Here is a 26,469-nt window from a genome sequence, read left to right as displayed (position 1 = left end):
AACGGGGAGAAGAGGAAGTCGAGAGCTGTTGCTAGCCGGTCACAGGTTGTTCGCAGCACACGGGATCACCTTCAGACGGCACGACGGCGTCGCTCGACGACCTGGCGCGGTGTTGCGGACATGCGAGCGACCAGCGCGAAAGCGAAACACGCTCCCCCGGGCCAGGAACTACAGCTGACTGCAGCAGCGCGCGGAGACGAGGGTAACGAAAAGTGTCACAAACAAAACAGAACGGTCCCGCGCTGCCCGAGAAGTCGACGACGACGGCTCGGCGCAACAAGTACGGAGTAATAAAAGCGGACTTCCGAGGATCCGCCGTGGGCGAAAACAAAGAAAAGCGCGAAAGACCAAAACAGAACAGCGCACGCCGCCGCCGCAACATGACGTGGCGCCACCTGTGAATCATCGTCGGAGTCTATTGCATGCCCTACGAGGCGACCCTTGACTGGAGCGAAATGAAACTGATGAAACCTTTGAGAGCGGCGGTTTGTCGGCCACGTCACCGTCAAAGCGCTTATGCACGAGGAAGCGCGTGTTCCTTGCGTCCAGCGAACGTATTCTATTCGGAGCTATTCTTGCTTCCCCGCGAACAGTGGCCAACGAAATAAGCCTCCTCGCGCATTTGGCGTGGGTTCACCCAGCGCGTCAAATCCTAGTTAGCATTTAGCTGCTTGGATAAATAACTACTGCAACTGCGATGGCAAGCGATAGCAACAGCTTTGAAACACAAAAACAAAACCTAGCTCAAGGCTGCGCAATCAAATATCGAATTCCTTCACGGGAGTTGGAGATGAGGCATTGATGCAAAAAAGAAGAGCAGCAACAAGTTGACAAGACAATGCTTTTTTTTTTGAGGGGCGCAAACCAAACGCAATTTCAATTGTGGTTGGAACTTAACTGGTATACTTTAACTGTACTTGACCGATGGTCCCTTCAATGATGCTTTTTTGTTGTTGTTCAAGGCAAAGCCTTTACACTATCTATTTTTTTATGAAATAGATAGCAGTCATCACTTATAAAATAGATAGTAGTCATCATCAAGAAATCACTTCTAATTTTATGAGGTGATTTCTGGTAGAACTACATTAAAGGTGCCGTTTTTGTGTCACTTCCTTTTTGTTTTGTTTTTCTTTTTCATGAGAAACAATAGCTCGTGAGCACGCACAAATGGGGGGCTTCTCGCTTTTGCTCTTCGACAAATGATGTAAGGAGGAGGAATAAATGTTTATTTCACGAGCGCTGATGCTGCTGTTAGGGCACCTGCCCGGTGGGGGGCATCCCTAGTCCGAATGCCCTGGCCTTGGCTGGCAGTCCAGCCCTCTTCACCAGTATGCGCTAGCTCCCAGGGTCCGGAATTTTCAGGCAGGCCATCCACTGCTTGTAACAGGGGGAAGGGTTGGGGGCTAGGCCTGGGGTTTGCCCACACTCCCATACTTGGTGGTATAGCGTGCCGGGCAAGCGACAGAAATTACAGGTGGCCAGGTATATGGTGGGGTAGATGGTGTGAAGAAGGGTGCGATGAGGATAGGAGTTTGTTTGTATTCTTCTCAGGCTGGTGGCTTCTTGTCTCGATAACTGGGGATGTGGAGCGGGGAATATTCTTCTGCTTTGGCGATAGTGGGCCAGAGTATCTCCACATTTTATGAGAGGTTCTGTTTTTGGAGCAGCAGGCAAATGATGTAATATTCCACAAACCTTGGTGGTTCTGTCCCGGAATAATGCACTCTGAGCTCAAGTCAAACGCCACCACTCGGCGTCGCGCCTTTGGAAGCAGCAGCGTTAGGCAAAGTGGGAAATGAGTACTCACACCCATTTTAGATTTTTCGGGAAAAAATTTACGGGGGATGTTCAGAACTTCTTAAGAATGTGAAAGCTAAAGCGTAGTAGTTGGACCTCCTCTTGATCTTCTCTTGAAGTTTCTTCTGAACGTTGCAGTTGTGCACTTCTCCACTTGACCAGCCCCCTGGTCGACACATTCCGAAGATTGTTGCACTCGCTCATCACTGCTGGGAGCTTCCTGACATCTTCATAAGGCGGCTCGTATTACGCACGCGGAAGCAGCATACCCTTCTCTAGCAGGGCTGTTCCCCAAATTAAATCGCAAAACTCTTCGCCTCTAATGGTAGATGCCACATGGTATGTATGTAGAAAGCGCGACACTCAAGAAGGTATCTCTGTCATTTTTTTGTCCTTTGTGGAAGCTCCTGTGACAAAGCCCAACCAAGCATTGATAGTCACCCGCGCCAGCGCATTCATGGGTGAACAACACACAGTATTTAGAGTTCCCTACCCAAATGCTCTGAACATGTAATCCAGGGGTAAATCTTAATTAAATGAGGCTGAAATCGCACGTTCCACACAGTTGTGGCCGGGAAGTTACAGTTATCAGGGATTCCAGCAATGTTGCCGCAATTTTTACGATCGCAGTTGAGAAGACTACCCCACCACTACACGATGCTTAGGAATGGGAAAACAAGGAAACTGTGCCACCCACCTCGTATGAGCAAAGCACTGTCAGCGCACTTCCTGACGTAGGGCATTCCTGAAGTAATGGTGTCTTGACGACAGACACGCACATTTCCCTTTGTTTCAGAACGCTACAAGCGTCTCTAGAACATCTTTGACTCAAGCGAAGGCCGCTAGATGTGAGACGTTGTCGCTTCTTCATGCTTCAACATGACCTTGCAATTTGGCAGGAAGATGATAGGTGTAACATTAAGGGACAAGAAGACAAGAAGAGAGCAGAGCGAGTCAGGGAACAAACGCGCGTTAAGGACATGTTAGTAGAAATTAAGAAGAAGAAATTGACGTGGGCAGGGCATGTAATGCGAAGGCAAAATAGCTGTTGGTCATTAAGGGTGACAGAGTGGATCCCTAGAGAAGGCAAGTGTGGCAGAAAGTTAGATGGGCAGATGGGATCAAGAAGTTTGCGGGGATAAATTGGTCGCAGTTAGCACAGGACCGGGATAATTGGAGATCTATGGGAGAGGCCTTTGCCCTGCAGTGGGCGTAGATAGGCTGACGATGATGGTTTCCTTTTCAGGGAGTTGAAGTAAAGTGCGAGCCTTCAGATGTACCCAAGTCTTTCAAACTTTGGTTTCCACCATTGTAGATGAAAACGCAGCCTTTCTTCCAGATGTACCCTCTAGCTGGATTCTCATGGTCATCCAGACTATTTCTAGCTTTTTTCCATGAAACAGCACGTGAGACGGCCTTGCTTAGAATCTGCACCATGTGTTTTCGAAATGTTACAGCACAGGAACCACACACCTTCCCAAAACTTCTGAAATGAAAGACGTCCGCACAGATTGCCCTGCTTCGACTGCAACTAAGGCTTGTGAGGACAACAGTGCCTCCAGGCCCGTCAAGCCTCTTGACCCTACTAACATACTGCACCTGTTTACTGTTACTTCCTGCTTTTGCTTTTCACCCAAAAAGGAACGTCGCTACAAGCGGAGGAAGCTCGAGAAAGACTTCCACCGATGGAAAAATGGTGCACGGAATGAAAGAAAAGGAAGGGTGCCCAAACCAAGAGTTCCAAATGCAAAACACGCGGCATGAATATTCTTTGTCCATTTCTTCTGCAGTCTCTGTTTTTCTAGCCTGTGCAGCTCAGGACAGGTGAAAAGTGCAGCTGGTACAGAAGCGCCGGGCCGACTTCTGTACAGGAGCACGTACCGCAGTCAAGCCATGCAGCCATTCCGGGTGAGCGCTTGCGCCTCAAGGTTCTTGTATTCTTCCGCGCTCGAGTTGCCCTCTTCGCTTCGTCCTCATCCAAGTTGCACTGTTGAAGTGGAAATGAACTCTCATCTTCTTCCCCTCAAAGGCTAGGGACACAATCAAAGGACGAACCATTCCCTCTCTAGCTGTGTCAACGTGATACACTGACGCAGCTTATACAGTCGAATCCCGCTACAACGAAATTGACGGGACGCGCGAAAAATTTCGTTGAAGCGAAAATTCGTTGAGGCGAAATCCGCCCCAACACACCACGGAAAGGCCCTAAAAATAGCCCCGTATGTTTCCGCATCATTGGCAGCAAAAAAACAACGTTTAGAAAAAGGAGTGACGCGCAATAACGTCTTGTTTATTCGGATAACAAACATACCAATGGTTATCTGTGTTCACTGCACGCAAAGAATGCGTTACGGCGGGGGTGAAGAAATGCAGGCGGAAAACGTATTGCTGCACAACAAGACGTGCCCACCGAGCTGATTACTTTCAGATAGCTGCTAGGCCGTCGGAAGCCCCCCTCGCTTGTGGCAGGAGCAGTGGCGTTATCTTATCCTCTGACGGCACGGCAGCTGACCTTGGCAGGCGAGACGCGCGCGCTTGCATTAAACATGACCGCTATTGGTGCGTTCCAATTTACCGTTTAGACAGCTTCGTTGCCGTCTTCGCGGACAGTACGCCATGTTAAGCCCCGTTCCAATTCGAACGAAGCAGTCAACGAAGACTGCTTCGAGGAGACAGCATCGAGCTCACCATGTGCCGGGCCGGCGAAACGCAAGTCACCGCGGATCCTGACGAAGAAGCAACGAGCGCCGTCCTGACGGACTACGGGGATATCCTCAGAAGACATCGGGAGGCGAGGAGGGAGTACCCGAACCCGCATCGAGACCTCTCTCGAGCGGAGACGGTGCTCCTAAGACACCTGCAAGTGAAGTGTGCTTTGACTCCCGCGTGGGCCAGGCACGCGTGTCCCGAACTTTTCGTGAGTGCTGTGTGCAGTGTATGTGACAGTGAACTCGCGACTCTGTGCCACATCACTAGGTGTGGAAGAACTGCTAACACGGGCGATCCCGCACGGGGCGAGGAAGCCGAAGACTGCGAGGCGGGAGCCGGGGTGCCAGGAGACCGGCTCCCGGAGGGACTAGAGCGGTGCATTCGCTCGGACAATTACCACCAGCAAAAGTGGGCGATCCAGCAACTCGAGGAGGCTCTGGCAAGACAGAGGAGAACGGGAGACCACACGCCGGACTCACCGGCAGCGGGACCCAAATACCCCTGTCAAGGCACCCCCCTCCCTCGAGTCCAAGGCCCGGTGTGACAAGAGACTTTATTCGAATCACACTAGAGTCGTAGTGCGAGCCCTGCGTGGCCGCTGACTACATCTTGCCGGATCTATAAATAAAGTTCTTCTCTCTCTCTCTCAAGTCAGCAACGATGCAGGCTACCTTCCTGTCTAAACTGAAAAGCGACGCCAGCGCCACCTTTTTGCGTTTTTATGTTGAACCAAAAGCACTTGTTCCTTTATTTAAATATTTAATGAAATTTACTAGTCATGAAGGTGACTTTGCCTAGTTTTTAAATTACGTAACGTTTGTAATAACAACGGTAATATTAGTTACGAAACTTGCGGCTTGCTCAACTCAACATGTCTGCAACGATGCTGTCGTCTGCTGGTCGTCTGCGCTGGTGTTGCGTTTGCGACCGAGGCGCCGTTCCAATTTCATTCCTTTAGACGTCTAGTTAGACTGCTTCGTAGACTGTCTACCAAGCTGTCTGCGAATTGGAACGCAGCATAAGATAGGATGGCTTGGCTTCAAGACCATGTCTACCAAGCTGTCTGCGAATTGGAACGCAGCATAAGATAGGATGGCTTGGCTTCAAGACCAAACACGCAAACATGATTTTTGCTCTTGGCTATGAAGAATGGTAGAAGGAAAACGGCAAGGACAGCTGCTCACGAGCCACAGCGCATACATGACGGCGCCGCGCCAGGCGCCGCCAGCAGCGGAGCACATTCGTGCGATTTCAATTGGATACAGATTGGCTGTAGCTCCGGCTTGGCGAACCGGGCCTGTGCCTCATGTAAAGACGGCCAGCCACATCGTTATCACCATCAAACAATGGCGTCCGCCTATGAGTTTTTTTTTTTTTTTTTTTGGGGGGGGGGGGGGGGGGGTGGCGGTGTGGGCGCACCGCGCATGTTTTCGGTGAAACTAAGCGTCCTGAATGTTTAAAAAGTTACAAATAGCTGGCGCTATGCTTATTTTATTGTGAAATAATTGTTCAAACCCAGCCCAATTCATCGAAAATTTCGTTGAAGCGAAAGCAAGCCAGACAAATGGTTCGTTGTGACGAGGACTTTGTTGCATTGACTTCAATGGCTAGCTGACGGGGAATTGGAAATATTTCGTTGAAGCGGACTTCGTTGTAGCGGGATTAGACTGTACATATCAATGACGGTGATATGTATAAGATTTTCAGCAGGACAGTAAATAATTAATTTATTTCACACTAGAAGTGCATTTTAATCAAAGACATGCACACTGATTCCTGATGCTTGCGAAGTTACATCTTCACGGACGAAATAACAAATCACTACCTCTGGTGTTAGCGTTATATTTGGGGAAAGATTCCCGTTTCGGGGGTGCAGTCTACTTGCAAAAGCAAAAAGGTGTTTCAATTGTTTTTCTCACATACTGTTACGGGCAATACAATGGACATTGCGAAGTAGGGCTGAACCTTGATATAACGAACCTCGATGTCACCAATTGTCTTATTTCCCCTTTTTTTTTTGCCTTTATTCAAATGCGTGCATTGTTTTCTTTGCTTTATTAAAACAGTTCTCTGCTACATGTTCAGTTCAGAGAGATTTTAGTGCCGTTCTATACACAAACTTGAGCCTCCACAAGTAGCAAAACCATTTTCATTCAGGATTCTAGACGCACAAACTGGAAAACAAATTTACTTTCTGCAAATGCATGAAGGCCTTTCGTAAAATCAAATAATATAATGCAAAGGCAGTTGTCTTTGTGGCAGTTTGGATACGGGCATCTAAACAGCCTGTCGCATATTTCGACACCTGCGAGGCAAACCAGCGTGAAAATGTTTTCATCACAGTGCTGGTGCTTTTGTGAACTGCAAGTAGTGCTTCACATACGATTTCTTTTCAGAGAGGAAAAAGTTGTTGCAGGAAGGCACAAAAAAATTGGCGCAGCTTGCACTAGTGGGGCAAGGCTGGAGAAACAGCAGAGCTGGTGGCCCTCTCCCTTCGTTGGAGACCCGGTTGTTACACCTCACATTTATTTCCAAACTTGCCATTGAAAGTTCTACATGACTGGCAGGCCCGGATTGCTTTGTTCGCAGGCTTTCACATCTCTACCAAAGTGGCCAGTGTTAGCATGCGCTAGAACCAGCGGCAACCGGCTTTGCGAACTCGGTGTTTGTAGCGCCAGCTTTTCTGTGCATATGAATTGGTGAGGAGAAGAGCCCGCGAGAGATCACACCACGAACGCTGGGCAGTGTGTTTTCGAAGGTCGAGCAGTGCGAGCACGCACGATTGCGCATTGCTAGGCGAGGCTTGGCTCAACCTACGCGGCTGGGCGAAGGCCAGGCCGGGTAGCTCGCGCCGGAAAAGTTTTTTTTTTTTTTTTTTGAACGCCAATGGCCAAGCTCGAGCATAAACAGCTCTGCTGTTAGAAGGTAACCAAACAAAGGGATCTGAACGTAGGTAGGCAACATTTTGACGACTGCATGTGCGGCTTCAACATGGCCCATAAAAACATTTCCTCATCGAATAGCACTAACCTGTGTAGGTTGGTGTGCAACTGAAGCAAAGCAGCTTGAACCCTGACAAATACGGGCAAGAAAGCAATATGGGACACGCCCCTCACATCACAATTTGTACTCCACAGTATGCAGATATACACACAAGGCACCAACTATGGTGTCTTCCTTGCCCAACAAGGCTTAAACCACATGCCGTCAAGTGAAAAATCATGCCGAGTGCCAAGTTTTCAACAGGAGCCACACCACCAAATGCACTGAATCAACAACACATGCCGGTTTGTTCCAAGGAACCCTGGCTGGCAATATCATCCATCAATAAAATCTCCCTCATTTCCCCAGATGTTCACTGAGTCTCGAAATGTTTCCCCATAGTTAAGCGGATGTTTTTAGCAGCAGTGTCTCCACAAGATGACACTTCATGGGCAAACCCTGGACTTTCTTTGCAGCCTATGAAATGAATACTACCAACCTTAGTAGATCTAATTGATGATAGTACAGTGGAGCCCCGATGATACAACTTCCAAGGAACCGTGTGGAAGCATTGTATGGCTGGGGTGCCGTATGACCAGGGTACAGGTAAATGTTGGCCTCAGGGGTGGTACATGGGTTTGGGAGTAGTCCAGGGAGCAGGCAAAAGTGCCTTTTGTAGCAGGCTTGGAGCCGCCAGAAAAGCCGTTTGGAGCAGACGTAACACCATTTCATGGCATTATGGTGTTTCCCTAACCTTTCTACAGCCCACTGCGCCAGCCCCCTGGCAATTAAGTTTTATCTATCTACGTGTTATCAGGTGTTTTACAATGCACTAGAACCTCCTCTGAACCAGGAACGCAGTTCTTGTACTATATGTGGAGGTTCACAACATGCGCAGTTTTCTACCTTCGGCATCAGGCTCGGACCTGGATATCACAGTTCACAGGTAAAATCTCATGCACAGAGTCAAAGGGCATCAGATAAAAGGCTTTGCTTTGTGTCCGGTTAATGGAGGTGTTAAGTGAACTCGCGACGGCACTTCGTAAAACAAGGTGTTCGCTTGCATTTTTTCTATCAAACGGCAGATTCACAGCATAGCTTTGCATAACGAAGTTGTTGCTAGAGTCGACAAACCTACACCATAGACTAGGTAACTCGAGCGTGAAGTGCATAATTATAGTTAGATCATCCTCCACATAAACAAAAGGCTAACCCCAAAGTTCACAGGCGAAAATGAGTACCGTATTTACTCGCGTAATCCTCGCACTCGCGTAATCCTCGCACCCCTAATGTGAGCCACCAAAACTTGAATTTTTTGGTTCCTCGCATAATCCTCGCACCCCCAACTTTGCAGCGGCGAAAGTTGCCTGCTCGCGAAACCCGCATGGTGCACGCGCTCTCCAACGCGCGCCCTCCCCCGCCGCCTCTCCGTCCGGCGGAGAGCGCTGTGTATCCAAGGCCATCCAGGCGCCCTAACAACCTGCATGGCTACTCCCTAATTAGGCGCCCTAACACGCTACTCAGGGTCTATTCGTTTCACCTGCACCGCGTGAACCAGTTCAGGCGGTGCCGCACTTCGCCGTTCGTTTCAGCGGTGCAGCTCACGGCACCTGAACCGCGCCGTTCGATTCACCGGTGGTGCCGACGGGTGCAGGACGGGTTCACGGCTTTGCCTGCACTCCCTGCCGAGGAGGTGCAGAAGCAGACGAAAAAAGTGCAGGGCTGGTTCCGCCGATGGCGGAACCCACTTTGCACCGCTGTGAACTGGTTCAAGAGGTGCAGGCTGAATCGAATAGACCCTCACACTGTCCTTGAACCCATTTCGCGCATATTTCGCGTGCGCGCAACTAGGCGGTGTTCGCGCAGCCCGCTGTCGTGTCGTCGTGTCGCCGTCGTGGTCCCGCCGTTGAGCGGCAGTGAGTCACTCGCGTCAGTGGTGGATAGCTCGCTGCCGTTTTGAGAACTTTTCGATCTAATTGTTTTGTGCTTGGTGCCGCTTCGCCATGGGGAGGAACGCCAGCTACACTGCCGCTTTCAAATTGAAAGCGAAAGAGTACGCGATCGAACACGGCAACCGTGCCGCAGGCAGGCACTTCGGCGTCACCGACTTCAACGTGCGTTACTGGAGTAGGGCACGCACATACGACGACGAGATAGAGCGCGCGCCAGAAAGCAAAGGCGGCAATTTCATGATCGCTGATCGACGGGAGACTGTTAATAATAAAATAAAAAGAAATAGCTGCTGTTGGCAACACTGAGCTTACCTATACAAAAATGACCGCTACATTTAGCGGGATTGGCATACGAAAATTGGCAACACTGTGCACCGGATTTTTTTTTTTTTTCCCCGCATAATTCTCGCACCCCTAACTTTGCATTGACTTTTCCGAAAAAAAAGTGCGAGGATTATGCGAGTAAATACGGTAATTACCTCATAGCAGAAGCAAAGCGAATTAAAAAGCAAGGGCCAAGCGTCCAAGACCCTACTTGTTAAATACATACAGCTATGGAAAGTTGCAGGCCGTGAAGCGTGGCTCGTCAAAAATGGTCGACTAAATTGAAGTTCTTCTCCAATAGACTACAACCTTTCATGCGAATATTATTCTGTTCTCTATCTTTACAATGAGACAGGAGAACATTTTACTTTTTTGGGGGGTCATTCTGCACTGATTATGGTGCAGCGGCCAGCACCAACAAACAAAACTGTGCAAATGCGACACAACCAAACATAAGGTAGTGCCTGTGGCCTTGCGGCTACGCCAAAGCCATCTTCAATAGCCGCTCATAGCTTTGATGAAACCGAAACCATGACTGCCATGATAAAACCAAAAGTGTGGTTTCAGCCAAGTTTTTTAACATGGGGGTTCATGGCGGTCGTATCTCGTGGCTCAATTCCGGCGCTGCGGCACAGGACGGCGCTCATAAACGAGTTTGGTGCAATAGGGGCGGTTCGGCGCAGGATGGTGCAGGTAAGCAAGTTTGGCGCTCAATGGCGCAAATGGCGCAGCTGTCACGCCCCTGCAGCCTAGTAGACGGTATCCCGCGACAGGTGGGCCGAGAACTTAAACTACTATATTTAAAGTATTCTTGGGTAATTTACAAACCTTTAGCTAAAATCCCAAGATCCTAAAACAACGACGCTTATTTTGCGCCCGCCTCCTCTCCACGGTGTCTGTGCAAGCCCGCCAACACTGCACCGCATGCCATGCGACCCCCATACCGCCCCCAGTGCTGGCCCGCCAGCCCTGCGACTTTCGTGTGCGAGGTGGAAGGCCATCGAAGCCAAGCAAATTGAGAGGGGAAAGGCGAGAGTGAACTGCCATGGCCAAGCGAAACGAAAGATAGTACAAGGTGGCAATAGAAAAAAAAGGCGGGAAAGAAAGAAACAGAGCGATGACGCGGCTTTGAAAGACACTGATAAGCAGAAAGCGGGGAAGAGAGAGCGTCGTGAAAGGAAGAAACTTGGATCGAGCGGGTGAGGAAAGTGGGAGTTCAGTCATTGCCGCGGAGTTGCATTGTATGTGTTTTCACATTCGTCGGCTCAATGGGGGCTTCAAATTCACAGTCCGCTCGCCACCTGGACTTTGACTTTTTGCGGTTGGAGTGTTGGCATTCCGCTACCATGTGGGGCCATCGAAGGTTAACTCCCGCCCACCAGTACCCGCTTGCTTGCTTGCATCTTCGCAGCAAGCGGTCTGGCCTGCCTGCAGACCATTGCACATCAAGCAGTGTCAAATGGGGGTTAAGAATAAAGAAAGGTTGGGACGAGGAAGCCAGGTGGTGTAAAAGTTGAGAAAAATGCAGGTTTACACCGCCAGGGTCCATTGTATGAAGCGGACCGCATGCACCCGAGAATTGTATAATTGGGGTTTTTAATGCATTGTTTGTATGAGGAGTTTGCACGTACTGCAGTAATCTGTTGTAAGAAGCAAGTTGTCGTAAGACCGAATGACATGTCATCGGGGTTTCACAGTATTACCGTATTTACACGATTGTAGGTTGACCCTTTTTTTTAAATTTGACAATCCAATGTTGGGAGGTCGACTTAGAATCGAAATCGAACCGTCTACCATTAGTAACGGCAAGAGAAACGAGAAATCAGGGGTGCTACGAGGTGGGGACAGCTTTGCACCCTCGTTCCCATGGTTATGGTCTAAAGTGTGAACCGCATGGGGCATTTTCTGCTCGCGAAAATGCACCGCACTGACACTGCCGCGAATGCCACCCGCACGCGCTACGCGATCAGCGACGGCAACATGGCAGCGTCACCAGCCGCGAAGAGGTGCGCGTAGCTCCAGCGACCGCTTCTAACCGCTCTTTAAGATATCACTGAAGGCACAAACGAAGGCATTTTTGCAGGAAAGGAGCTGATAATGTGGTCGAAAACGACACTATAATGCATCATTCACGCCGCTAGGGAAAGCGCCAATCAAATATCCGCCACCGTGGTAAGCCTAAACATCTCCGGCGGTGCCAGCCGGCTGTCCCGAGCGCTTTCAAACTGACGACATGAAGAGCGCGCCTCCCCATTTGGGCAAGTCGTCAGGCTCCTCCCACTGCCGCGCTCGTCACGCGTCATACCGTGGTAGTGGGTAGAACTGAGAAGCAGTAGAAGCTGCTGCACGCGCGGAATCGTTGATGCGGGCATCAAGAAGTCGCCCGCACAACGCCGACGCGCACGAATCGCGTGCAAAAACGTGTCAAGAAGCGTTTTATTCATCTCTCATAAACAAAATTAGCATTAGCGAATCCCTTGATTCAATTCGCGGCGCTAACGTAGCCGCCATGTTTGTTTTGGTATTGCGCGGCAGTGAGTGGCCGCTGCCGGTTGTTTCGATGGTTGTCATTTCGCAGCGAATGTATTCTTCCCGCTCAACGGTTATTCCGGGTGCTAAAATCTTTTCTTTTTAACATCTACCGTGCATACCGCGAGCGCACGGTTCTTATGGAGAGCCGCCGTGTGGGTTGACCGAAGAGCACCTCTTTGTGATAAGATTTTCTAGGCAGCGCTCACATTTTTTTTTTTTTTTTAAGAGATGCAATTTGGGGGTCGACCTACATTCGAGTCGACTCACAATTGTGTAAATACGGTACAGTATTACCGCTGAGTCCTGTCACCCTGTCTATTGATAGTTTTTCTTTTTTAATACAGATGGTTCTATTGCAAGTCAACTACTGGTAGTACTGATAACACCATTGGCAAATTTCAAAGTTTAGGAGAGTTCATGAGCCAAATCTACACCTGGGCTATAAGGCGTGCTGTAGTAGAGTTCTCTGGATTAATTTTGACCACTTGGGGATCGCTGACGTGAACCAAAACCTCGACACACCAACGTCTTTGCTTTCCACCTCCAACGTCTTTGCTTGAGCCCAAGAACCCGTGTTCTCGGGCTCATCAGTGCAACACCACGGCCACTACCCTATAGACAGCTTTATATCACAACATAGCTGCAACATCTCACATAACAGAGTGCTTGAGCCTCCACTTCACCTGTACTCACAGTAGATACATGCACAGTAGGGACGGGGAGGAGCCAATGGGGAGAGAGGCCAGAAGCTCACCCCCTTCGTAGGCATCGAAGAACTCCTCCTCGTCATCCCCATCTTCATCCTCCTCCTCTTCCCCTGGAATGTGGTTGAGGCGTGGGTTGCTCAGTGTGCACTCCAGCTGATGGTGCTCCCTGGCCAGGACGCCCAGGCTCTCCTGGAGCACGCGCGACCGCTCGCGCTCGTGCGCCAGCTCGGCTGCCCGTGACTGCACGGGGGAGGAAGAACATGCGAGCAGCAATCCCTCTATTAACAGCGAAACGTTCAGCAAAATTGTAATTTTTTGTGTCGGCAGCTAAAAAAAGTAAGGAATTGCCAAATGCGCGCACGGGAACGCGGGCCTCGCTGCGACCGCCCGGCAGTTAACAAGACCAAGAAAATGCATAGCGATCGTGCGTGTGCGCCTCGCGACGACCGCCCGGCATCCCCGGAGCACATTCAAGACAAGCATACCCACTCAGAGAGATTGGCAAAGATAGCAAAAAAACAAACAAACAAAACAAAACAAACAAAAAAAAAACCTCGAGCATTCGCCTTAATCATGGCAACACTAGCTCGGAATGAGAAAGACACGCCATAGCGTACGCCCCTCCAAGGTGATGTCGAGTGATTATTACTTCCAAGCACAATGAAGGAAGCTCACACTTATAGCAACAATGATTGAGTAAAGGTCGTTGTGGCAATGAAGAAGCAAATCGGCCGCAATCGTGGACTTAAACCTTCGTGATGGTCGTAAAGGTTGCGTACAGCTTCACTACCTTCAAGTCTTACGTATTAGTGTGTTACTTTTGCCCTTCGGAGCTTTGCTACTGAAACTGCCACAAGTATTGCCCATAGGATGTAACTTCGGCACTGCACGCACTTTTACACAGCTGCACAGCCAGTACTACACTTAATTAAATTGAGGCCCGTGGAGATGCACTGGCAAGCAAGTCTGGAAACTGCTCCATAGTGTCCCAGCCATCACGAGACCAACCTGCTTTGATTTAGAATGGTGTTTTTTACCTTGATGTTAATTGCTTGCCCCCTCTGTCCAGCACCACCCGACAAAAGGGCTGAATAAAATGATGACACAACAAACACTGGAGTTTGCCAGCCTGGCCCCTTTGTGGTGAATGCAGCAGCCAATCCCTTACACTGCCTCGATCACCTCTCATCCAGTTTGACATTGTGCACAGAGGGTCTTTTCTTTCATGTGTCTGTATCGTAGCAACCTTCATGTTAAACAAAAAGAAGGGGGGGTGGGGGAAACGGGGGGTGGTATACTCGGGGACAACTTAAGAACGGCAATGGAAGTTGCCCTTGCGCTTCATCACCGCACCTGGCTGTTACTCCGCACGGCACAAAAAGTGCATTACTGCGAGTATTTTGAACATGACATGAGTCGTTTCCGTGATTTTTCACACTTACTCTGCTTTTAAATTCCTGCACCAACTGCAAAAACACTAGGTGCAAGAAAGAAGACAATGTTACACATTAAGCGCAATCCCGTTTCAAAATGCCCACGCACGTTGACATCCGGGTTCGTCGCTTCGACAGAGTGATACACTACCTGAACTATGTATTGCCGTTCTTAAAGTTGTCGTTCTTTTAACTCACATCCCAACCAAACAGGGGATTACAACCACACAGGTTTACGGAACAGCTTTTGCCAATGCACTGAAGTTGAAGAGAAACATTCATCCTGGTTTCAAACTGCGAATTTCTCAAAAAAGCTGTTCTGGTTTCCACTTGGTACAGTCAAACCCGTTTATAGCGAACTGCAATATGCACCGTGATTTGTTCGATATATCCAATAGTTCGATATAGCCAAACCCGCCTCTAACGAGCTTATTGTAACGAGTTCGCATTGCGCGGTAGCCCTCCCCCCTCCTCAACTCCACCATCCCCGCATGCAGAAACGAACACAGTAAACTAGCCATTAACCATACCCAAAATAATCCATTTATTGCAATTAATAAAGCTTCTTTCCGCCTTAAATGCCTACTTTGCAAACAAAAGCGGTGATTTTTGTTTTCACTTTCATTTTGTCGGCTACAATGAGCATAGGATTCTCTACACGAAACATTGTTTGTAGCAGTACGTGTCTGCGTTCTCCAAAATCGAAGATGCATTGGCGGAGCACATCGACTGCCGAAAGCGCTTCACTATAAGCATCGGACAACTTTCACTCGCGACATCATCGGGAACGTTGGCGAGCTCTTCTCACAGTTCACCGATGCTGCTGTCTTGGTCCGGACTCGCTGACAGGGCGGGTTCCGTAGTAAGTCCCACACGTCGGAAATAGTTACGGAAAAGGTCGGCCGTCCCGTCGCTCCGTGCAAGGTGCAATGTCCCAGTCGCGGCTATTGCTCTGTGGTCGGGGCCAATCCACATCTCAATCGCCGCTCCGATACCATGCATTTCGGTGGCCGTTCCAGGCGCGCGGAGTTCGATATATCGAATGTGAACTTCGTTATAAGGAATATGTTTCCCATGTATTTCCGTAACTGAATTTTTTTTGTTCGATATATAGCATAACTCGCTCTATCCGGGTTCGTTACAGCCGGGTTTGACTGTAGTTGTTGCAAAACTGCCAGTTTGTTATTTAACCATCCAGATTTGACTAGTTTGTGGGTAGTCCCAAACTCCTCTCGCTAATATAAATCCTATGAGGAAACAGAAAATTGCAGAGCAGCTCTCTTCCACCAGAGAGTGAATGAGAGGGAGGATGAGGGTCCTGTGCATACCTGTTCCTGCTGCTGCAGGAGGAGGGTGCAGCTCCCGAGGCTGGCAGCCACTGAGCGGGAGAGCAGCAGCAGCTCGCGCCACTGGGAGAGCAGCTCCTGGCAGGGGGCCCCCAGCAGGGAGTGCCGCTGGGCATCCAGCAGCTGCACCAGGGTGGCGTGCAGCGAGGCCGCCCGCTCAACGCCCCGCTCCAGCAGCTGCTGCTGGGCCTGGGCCGTCTGGAGAAGGAGGGGGGAAAGGGAAGGGCGCTCCCGGTGAGGGAGGGGGCAGAACCGCTCTACAAAAATTAGAGCCGTTTTATTCAACGTGAAGGCTGTCAGAAGTGCACAGCAGTGATTCGTCATAATGGGCTGTAGTGCCGTTATCCGCTCACTGCTACCACCCAATGCATTTCAAATTTCCTGCCTTCGCAGTGCTCACGCAACCCCTGCCTAACTGCACCAATGGGAGTTCTGTTCTTTTTGTGCTTGCTTTTCCTCCCGCACGTGCCAGCATTGCGCTGCCACTTTTTTTCACTTACTACCGTAAAAACCAATGCAACGAACGTTTCTAACTAAATGGATGTGAGCGCTGCCAGTTAAATGCGTATACTTTGTCTCAAATGTGCGTACCGTTTTCTTTGCACTAAACAACGGGGAGATGTATGACAAGTGCCAGCGGTTCACGAGTTTTGAATGCTTATGAATATATAAACCGCTTGACCTTCGAACCCCCTGGGTTACGCTGCGATGATGGAACGCCGTGCGGCTCTACTTGGGTCCAGCAAGCAAGCTACGCAACAATGCAAGCCCGTAAAGTGCTCTGCACTTAATTAAAAAAGCAAGGAAGGGGGCTGGCCAACTAACGGCACACCAGTCTTTCCACTTCGATTCCACCTTAGTGCAGGAAACAGTGCAGCTCATCCAAACACCAAGCAGCCCCTGCCGAATGCGTGGCCCCAGAGCTCCCGTTATCACCGAAGTTCACATTAGAACCACCCAATGTGCAGCACCACAAACGCGTCCCCTCTTTAAACACGGATACATGATTGAAATGTCTGCTTTTGGTCAACAGAATGTGCTTGCAGTGCCCATGCAGCCTCCCCACCAGTCCCGTGGAAGGGTCACAGCTGCAAGCAACCACACCGACGAGATTTTCTATAAAGGCACCGTCACGAAACTGCCTCTGGTTCCACCACACCACCCCATCCGTGGCAATAAAGTCGGCTCCCCTCCATTACACACACACCTGCAGCAAAGCAAAGCCCCCATGTTCTCGTGCACGTATTTAGGTAGGAGGAAAAGGCCAGCAGCACTCACGGCCAGGGCGTCCTGCACGGATCCCAACACGGGCATGGGCTCGTCCTCCTCGCTGTCCGACGCCCGCATCCCCTGGTGGGTGTAGTGGCGGCTGAACTCGATGTGCTCCTTCAGCCGTGCCACCCACTTCTGCAACGACAGAGGCGGTGGAGTGAGCGACAAGCCACCTCACAAAGACGCTCAGGTGGGGGCAAGAAAGGGAAAAGGAGGGGAACGAAAGTGGTGGCATGGCGGCACATTTTCCTTGTAATGCTGCAGCCACAAAGTTTGGCTCTGGTTTGCACATTGGTGCTGGACAACTTGAAGTCCAGGCACAGAGGAAGAGTAAGTACTACCCACACGGTTTCCACCCCTTTCCTAGACGGCTAAGCGATGGGATGAAAATTAGCAGGCATCAACATTTCAAGGCACCAAAATTTCAAGCATCAACAAGCTAGCAAACTGCCATTTCCGGTTATGGCTCGCTTTTACCACTTGCCTTTTTCCCCTAGCGTAGGTACATTTTCAGGGCCCTCTTCATGATGTCATGTCCAGTGCCGTTAATTATATCAATTGCCCTTCATTTACATTGTGCCAAAAACTATGGGCCTGAGATAAAAATGATATTGTTCAAATAGTTTCAATTCGAAGACAATACTGCATTTACTTGATTCTAAAGCTGAACACCAAATCCTTGCCACATGTTTCAGTGCATACGGCCCACTTACCAACTATTCACCAGGAAAGGTGAGCTGAACAGAAGGCTGATGCGTTTTGGGATGAATAAATAAGTCACACTCACCATGCGGTCAACCTTGTCGTTCTCGTCCGGTGGGACTGCCAGCCGTTCAGGAGGGTCATCGGGGAACATCACCGTGAAACCTGCCTCGTCGGCCGCATCACACTGCACGATAAAAGTGCACAATTTCAGTTTTCTTATTCCCCCAATGTTCAGGCAACCTCAACACTGTCTCAAGCGACACTTTCAGCAAGGTGGAATTGTTTGCCGACTAGGGGCAGCTAAGTATGTCTTTTTTTATCTACGTGACATCCCTTTACGAAGCATCAAGCACTTACTTTTATTTATTTATCTAATGACTTAATTCAGCTCTCTTTTAACTTGGTTCAACATCGACTAATTTAACTACTGAAGGCTGAAAATTGTGCCCGCTAGGGAGCAGAGCAAATATTTATTCCATCTCTAATAGCAGACATCCAGTATTTGAAAAACTCCAACACCGCAAACAGTAAGAGCGCGGTGCAAATCAAATGCACTAGTCGTGACGCATTTCAAGTTCAGTACATTTACGAATCGAACAGCAAACACCACTCGCGAAGTGTTTGAAGTTTAGAACATTTGCACACCTTTACTTATTTAAAGATAGAGGAAGGAAGGGAGTGGGGGTAGGGGCGAGAACAGCATACAACTATTTCACCTTGCGTATACTTCAGCACTCGCACAGAAACAAAAGTTTGCGATTAGCACAGAGAGGACAAGACAAACAGTTCGCACCTCCACTCGCGCAGCATCCAAGTAGTAGAAGCGTTTCCGGCGCATGCCCGATGCTGCATCGCCGCTGTGGAAGAAAAACAGATTGCAAGTTGTACTGCCATGCCAACTGTGCTATGCCAACACACTGCTGCACGAAGCACTCTGTTCCGTCATGCAGTTTCGTCCCTGAGAGTGCTATGGTTGCAATGACGCTGTCTCAGCAGCCAGCTTTGCCATGCACAATTTCACAGGTCTGAGCTGCATATCAATACAACGCGTGTAAATCTCCACCATAAAAAGTCGCTATAACTTCAGTGCAGTAACTTTGCAACACTGCTCTGAATCGAGGTTTTTCGCTGCCATAAATGGATGCAATTGAACCATCGATGACACGACAGCTGTATCAGTCAACGTTTGAAAAGGTGGTGTGAAGGTGGGACAGGAGTTTAAATGGCTCCTTGAATCTCCAGAACAAAAAAAAGACAGTATTTGCTTCCACTAGCTTGCAACTGCTCTTTTAACTGCACTATGTGCAGACTGCATGTCACCTCATGCAGTTAGTGCCATGTGTGATGCCACGTGTATTAGTACCATGTGTATTAGTACCTGGGACAAGCAGTGCTATAGCAAGCAAAAACTAAACAAAGAGGGGCAACAAGAGAAGAAACTGAAAACCAACATTCAGCTGCTCAACACTGTCCAAACATCCAACCCATTTCAATCTGAGGTCACTACAAGTGATACAGTTCGGGAATTATTCAATTCCCAAGTGGTAGCTCTGCAACACTGCTCTGAATCAAGGACCAAGCTTCAGTGTTGAGATTTTTCACAAAGCAAGCACTTATACTCACACTTGTGCTCACACTCGCACTTACCGTGACCGGAAGAAGGAGAGCACTCCTCGGTCAAGGACTGCCCAGACTAGACGGGGCCCCAGGAACCTCTTCCTCTGCAGTGTTCATTGCCATACATTATTCTCTAGGAGAAATATTCACACAAAAAGCTTGGGGCTTGGTGTACAGGGGCATGCAGCATCAGAATGCTAGAAACTTCCTCGACCTTCAGCAATCTCTGCAGCCTTTTCAGCCAACAGATGTGCCCATACACCGCCTCCTCTCTATGCATCACTGCACCATTTAAGGCGCCACAGACACAGCGGCATCAACACGTGAAATGTGTGCGTAAGCATTCCGCCTCTATTCATGCAACCTTTGGAACCATCCTGACGACCCCATATTTGTGCATTCCTTTGATTTGTGTCCCTTGGTTATGCGCAGAAACAAAGCATCCTTGAAGTGATCCTCTGACTGTTCGCATCATTCACTTGGAGGGTCCCGCGCACACGGCTTTTCTGCTCCCTTCAAATCTGAACCGTCAGGTGGGAGTTTTGTACCAATAAGCAAGCCTGCACGTCAGTTTTATCACAGTTTTCGATAACAAAAACACAATACACATTGCAAATCCCTGCCATATGCCGGTACGTTGTTTTGTGTTCCGTTATACGCGGAAGGTCACGCTGATGTCCATTAGCTGCATGACGCTCCCTGAGTTGTTCCGTCGGGGCGTTCAGTTAATGCAATCAAATTTAAATGTGTTCCAACGAGCGAAGAAAGCAAACTGTTTTACGGTCTTAAAGCAGGTGCAAACAAAATGTTTCACACAATAACAGGCTCGGCATTGAACAGCAGCTGCACCCACCCGAAGCAAAGGTCCCTCGTGTCTGGTGGCACTCTTGCGCAGCTGGCGGATCGGCTCCACGTCCAAGATCTGCCTCATCTCATCCGTGCGAGCCAGGTCCGAGGCCAGCTGCTCTGTGAACGCAGGGCAGCAACACTCGCACGGAATGTTCCACAAAAAGCCGGCGCCAACAGTGCATTGCCAGTAGACACGCGTGGTTAGCGGCACGTCACTGACCCAGGGGCCTGCCTATGGTTAGAATAAAAAGAATACCTCGACGTGCTACTTCCTGCCAAAAGACCCAAAGTCATTCACTCACCCATGTTTAGTTACCTGCTGCTTCTGTGACTTCTCACCACCAATAAGCAGGCTGGTCAAAAATTTAAATTTTGTGGGTTTGACATGCCGAAGCTACAACTGGGCTATAACGCATGCCATACAGCAGGGCTCGGGATTAATTTCGACAACCTGGGGATTTTTAACGAGCACTAAAATCTTGACACGCAGGCGTTCTCACTTTCCGCCTCCATCTGGAGAGCAGACACCGCATCTGGGATTGAACCCGCGTCCTTGGGCTCAGCTGCACAACGCCTCAGCCACTGTGGCGGGCAATGGGCAGACTAGTCAATGAAGTAGTCATAGCAACTGTTGGTCAGTTTTCTCACGAGTCTTCAGAAATAAACAAGAGTGCGGTGCTCTGAAACTTGTACACGAAGGTGGACACTGACATCAACTGCAACATAAGTTTCTCAAACACTACGGACTTTCCTTGTTAATGACAATCACTCGGGCATTTCAGCGTTTGGAAGTGGCTAGATCTTGTAGGTGAAGATTCACAGCAATCAGAACTGCTAATGAACAGAACTTCCCACAAAAAATTGGCCGTGTATCTGCTCCTTTCGTCGCAACTGCCAACGAAAGATAGTGGTCTTTCGTCGACACTTGCGAAGTAAATGCCTCCCTTCGCTTTCCCACTCACCTTTCATGCTGTTTCTCTCCTGTCACACTCCTCCCAAGACAAACACGCTAGAGGTTTGCTCAATTCAATTTAAATTTACCACGTTCCCCTGTTCCAGGAAAGGTGCCTCGATGCCAGCACTGCCGTACGGCAGAGACGTGCGTGAATTGAGGCGCACTACTTCAACGTTTATAGAACCACGTTTCTTTACTTCACGTGTGTTCCAAGTGGAACATGGAACCTATCTAGTGGAACCTTTTGTAACAGTTGCCGTTTGACTTCTTAAGATGCTGCCAGAAGTTATAGCGGCGCGGGCGACAGCAGACGACAGAGTGAATTTTTTTTTTTCTGCAGTGGACATAGTATATTTCATTTGCTATCACAAAAATCAAGCATCCATAAAGGAAGACTGGAAACATCCTTTGTGTATTGACTTTCTGCCTCATATTCGCGTAATGTCTTGTTCTTATTCAACAATGTTGACAAGTATGAACATTGCCACCGGACCTGGACGATTAGATTTGTCTGCAGGTATATAGGACTATTGCGCAGCTTCTGTTCCACTTTGGCCAAGTGGCTGAATCGAGTTACAGACAGACCAAAATTTTCCCATTCAAGTATCCTAAGAAAGACTATCGTCTTTAAAACAACACAAAACCCTTACCATGAAATGCCCAGAGATGCCCTGCCACACACACACAAAAAAAAAACACTCGCCGTTGCTGGGCACGATTTTCGCTCTTTTTTTTTTTAGCAAACACTATCAGCAGTGGCCAGCAGTGCATTGGATGATAATCCATCACCACGCTAATCCCAGACTCACTGCCCTTCTCTGGTGAGCTGGCCGGCAGGATTTTGTGATACCTGTTGAGCCCCTATTCAAGGAAATTACACTCCATTTCAAGGTTACTACTATAGATGCTGGATTGTGATAGGACTCCACTTCATGAAGCACTTTGTTTCAGATCAGGAGACACATGCAAGATCAAAAATTACAGATGTGAGAAGTTAGCGCCGTTAGCCCGCAGATCCCCCAACCCCTGAAACTTGGAGGAGTGTTGACTGACAAGACCGGTAGGCCTACCTTTGTGATTGCGGATGGTGGAGTCTATGCCACACTGAAGTAGAAAGACCGCCACCTGCTTGTTGTCGCAGTACGCCGCACAGTGAAGCGCGGTGTTGCCGAAGCCGTCAACGCTGTTGATGCTCGGTGGATGCCTTCTGCGGAGCTGCTCAGGCATTGGAATTGAGGGGAAAAGAAGAAAAACAAAAAAAAATAAATAAAGAGCAACTTAACGAAGTTGGCATGAAAGATGCCGCCTTCACACGAAAGTTATTATTCCTATTACCAAATTCACGGGGCTCAACTAAGCAAGATTTTACTGTGCTTTCTGCAAGCAAGGATCAATAAATGACCCGAGAGTTTCCCGATTGCCGTATTTTCGCATGCATGCATAATACCCCTGTCACACGGGCACTTTCAATCCGGATTGAAGCGAAGCACGATTGACTTTTCGAGCGCGCTTGACGCATCGCCGCTGCTACATGGCACGTTTCAATCCTGACTGAAAAGTTACACAGCTTGCCGTTGCGTACGCCAGATGGCACTAAGAATGTACTTCGCGACCGGCATCTGGTAACTTTGCTCGGTCGTAGTTATACAGAGCTATATACGCCTCGAGCTTCGCAATCGCTGCGCCGCCTGCCGCCACTTTTCCGCGGTGCTTATGGGATGTCTGCTGCGCAGCTGATAGCGGCTCATGCAGTCTTTTGGTTCTCTTTCGCTTCTTTTTGCCTTTCCGCGCCCTAAACAACTTGTTATGGTGATGTCTGTAAGCAAATAGTACGTTTGGGGCACTTCAAAAAACAGCTGCATCCTGATTAGAGTGCTCGAACGCCAACAAGAGCTAACCGGGGAGGCTGTACTGCGCGCTTCTTTGCCGCTCTTACGGGCGTCGGCAACGGCAGCGGCATATGTATCATCACTGTCACCTCCGAATATCTCCGGCGCTAGTGAATTTTATTGACACCTCGGTTAGACCTGATATTGGCACAGTGAGAGGTAGGTTTCGTTTTGCAGCGCGGACAAAGAATTCGGCCTTATTTTGAATGTATACCTCGTAGAAAAATATCATTCGGAGAGGTTATTACCTAATACGTGACAATACCTTGTGCCTTTAATAGAAGCAGAGGCCACGCGAGCATGTTAAGTATATTCCAAGTCTGTGGGTCATTAAAGGGACACTGAAGTGATTTGTAAACATTGCGGGATTACGAGCGCAAATTGTAGTCCGGAGTCCCTAGGCCCTGTTTCGACCCCTCTGAGCGCGTTTACGCGAATTTACTTAGTAGAAAAATCAATTTGAAAATGCTGTCCTCCTCTCTGCACCTTCGCCTATTTTCTGTGGCGTTTACCTGTGACGTCGGGAGGAGATGAGCTGGCAATTGGCTGCGCTACTGCACGGCTCCCCCGGCTTCAGACAGAGTCAGTCGGCCCAGCGTTTCGTCCGCCGGTCGCCGACGGGTCGTCGCAATTCGTTCGCTCAGTTGAAACGAAGCCAGGACATGTTTGTGAATGGAAGAATGTGCCTTTCTTTACTTCGTTAGTTTGTACGCTGTATCTAGCTCCAAGTCAAGGTCGCTTCACACAAGCGCTGCACAAGCGCACATGTGACGCTTCGCTAACTGGTGCGCCAGTAGGAAAATATAAGGCCTCTTGAAGGAGGGAGAATAGTCAGCGAAGTCAATATAGGTACTAAGGAAATAAAATCAACTGATATTTTTACCGTACAGCGTAAAACTAGGGTGCGGGAAGCACTTTCTTGCGCTGGGCGAACAAGCATAGCGGTCAGCAGCACGACTACGCATCTGCGAACGCTTTTCCGTCTAAGAAATGCAATTGCTAGATGCGAGATATTGTGGAAACTTGGGTGACACTTACTGCACGAGCGCAATACAACAAATAGTTGCCTAAGCTGCTTGAAATGCTAAAACGAAACAAAAGGGTAAATTGGTTATACATTATATACCTTATATTTCCATGGTCGCTAGCGCTCGCCCGTGGCCGAGTGGTCTGGAGCACTATAGGTATGTCATTGCCAGTGTTTTGCAAGTCACGAGTTCGAATCTTCGTGGGTACATTCTTTTTTTTTTTCATAAGTTAACTTTTTCGTTTTCCACCGATGTTTTCCGTGCCGAGTTCACCTTTTTTTGGGCCGCAACGTTCATTGCTCCAAGAATTAGTTCCCAGAACGTCCGCAGGCTGACACTCGCGCGCTAGCGAGTTCTCGTTGGCGTGCTGTTGCCATAAGCACCAACTGCTTGCGGGCTGTGGGCACAGGCCAGAATCCACAGACCCTTGGCCTAGTGCGAACACGCTTTTTACAATACAGGCATGAGTGAGGCAAGCTCCAAATATGGGAGAAAAGTGCATGGCATTTGAGCGTCTGCGGGGACGCGGAAGGCGTTCATCCACTGCGCAGGCCACAGCTAGTGATTGCTACGATTCCAAGCCATCCTGGGAGGCCTATCTTATGCATTTTACAGCCGAGAACATGGCAGAAGCGCGGGACGACGATTACTGAGGTATTGAGAATGCCCATCCAACGATGCCGTCGGATGTCAAGCACGTTGTTTTACAGAACCGAAACCGAAACTTGTTTGGTTGCTAAACTTGGGCATCGTCCAGTCATGGTGAGTCTCCTCCCGTCTTCACAGCCTTTAGTTGGCGCGGCCGCTGCAAACCGCGCATGGTAGTTTTTCTTCTTTCGCGCTTTGTAAAATAATTACCGACTTGTCAACCGGATAAATGATGAAAAGTGTGCTAATTTGAGCCAGTCTACGCAGTGCAAGCAAAAACGGGAGCTTGACAAATTCACTTCAGTGTCCCTTTAAATACCTGCCCACTCCCGCCTGATAGCGTGGACCAAAGAGCGTTAATGAAACCACGGAAAAACAAATGGTCTGCCCAAGTCTGGAAGCAATAGGTCTCCTCGATTTGGCTACACTTTCTGCACTAGTTCACAAAAGTGTCGTGCAAGTGCAGCGCCCGTTCTTTCAGTGCGAGTGCAACCGTACACTCGCGCTTTCCATGCAGCGGCTGAATCGAGGGCAAAAGTGCACAAACGTTGTCTGCTGCAATCCGTGTTTCCGCGCTTGTTGTTTTTTTTTTTTTTCCCCGAAATGGCGTCCCCCTGCACTCACCTTGTGTTTCGTACACAAATGCAGTATCTTGTTGCACGTGACGACCATCCTTGTCTAAAACGGGAAACGCTGTTGTTTCTACTCCGTTTACTGACACACGTATCATGCTGGAGCCGTCTGCTACGATGCGCACCACAGAACGTGCCAAAGCACACTGCACCTTGCACGAGACGAGAACTCGCACACAGGCTAGTGAAGAAGTGTAGAAGAACTCATGCAGCACAGCGTCAAATTGAGGGCCGAAGTGCAGATGGCGCTAGCTGCACTGGCAAATCGAGTGCGAGAGTGCTGCACCGCCTCCACTGGTGCAGAAAGTGTAGCCAAATCGAGGAGACCAAAAGTAATAGCTCGTGAGGGAATGAAAAAACCCAGTGCAGCTTCGGAAATCCTAGAGACGTTCGTCTTACCTTAAGAAAGGTTGAACTCACTAGACCAAACTAGATGCGAAATGCACTGATATTTTTCCAAGACAGGGAGGGGGAGGAGGGGGGCACTTAATGATCGTTATGTTCAAATGCGGAGCGAAATCAAGGAATAGCCGTGTAGTAATCACACACAAGCTGCACGTTCACCTATATTTTGTTTTTCGACTTTAACGAACAGCTGATCAATCAGCGGACACATTTTTTGAAGTATACAGAAAGGAAGTTCACAAGCGATTAAAGGTGTCCTTAAAAGAGTGTGGTATCTGATAAGGCCCTCTTATTTCTCTTTCGTGCTAAATTCTGCAGGCTCCCTGTGTCATTTGATGATGTTTCGAAGAAGCGTTTAGTCACGGCCGCGGATATAAGCGGAGGATATATGTAACCAATGACTGTTTGGGAAAGCTCACCTCGCGACAAGACGACCCAGCCGTAAATTCTTTGTGCTGACTCCCGCACGTAATTTTGCATTATCCATCATACTTATTGCGTAGAACGTCCGTGAAATTTATGCCAAATTGGCTTGTTCAGGGTAGCGATCAATATCCGAGATATGAAGCGCAACTGGCGGGATGTCAGTTATGAGTGCTCCACTAGATTATGAAAGCACGCGAAACCGATTTACATCGCACTGTATAGCCGTAGCATGAGCATCTGAACGAACGCTGCTTACGGAGG

At 49.0% G+C, this 26,469-nt stretch overlaps 1 protein-coding gene across 1 annotated transcript in view; it reads right to left on the bottom strand.

Moving 5' to 3' along the window:
- LOC144175061 (oxysterol-binding protein-related protein 1-like) overlaps positions 1-26,469 on the bottom strand; it is a 70,538-nt gene that overhangs the window by 38,136 nt on the left and 5,933 nt on the right. The window contains exons 6-13 of the mRNA XM_077704105.1: positions 22,251-22,395; positions 20,230-20,342; positions 19,407-19,480; positions 18,553-18,616; positions 17,842-17,943; positions 17,061-17,189; positions 15,765-15,980; positions 13,051-13,243 (exon numbers count right to left, since the gene is read on the bottom strand). Of these exons, the coding sequence (XP_077560231.1) occupies positions 13,051-13,243; positions 15,765-15,980; positions 17,061-17,189; positions 17,842-17,943; positions 18,553-18,616; positions 19,407-19,480; positions 20,230-20,342; positions 22,251-22,395 (1,036 nt within the window). The remainder of the gene's footprint in view (positions 1-13,050; positions 13,244-15,764; positions 15,981-17,060; positions 17,190-17,841; positions 17,944-18,552; positions 18,617-19,406; positions 19,481-20,229; positions 20,343-22,250; positions 22,396-26,469) is intronic.

This window comes from Haemaphysalis longicornis, unplaced genomic scaffold (genome assembly GCF_048455015.1).
Source record: "Haemaphysalis longicornis isolate Haplotype H1 unplaced genomic scaffold, Haemaphysalis longicornis Haplotype H1 scaffold_3, whole genome shotgun sequence".
In the NCBI taxonomy this organism is placed as follows: domain Eukaryota; kingdom Metazoa; phylum Arthropoda; class Arachnida; order Ixodida; family Ixodidae; genus Haemaphysalis; species Haemaphysalis longicornis.
This window is presented reverse-complemented; position numbering and strand designations above follow the sequence as displayed.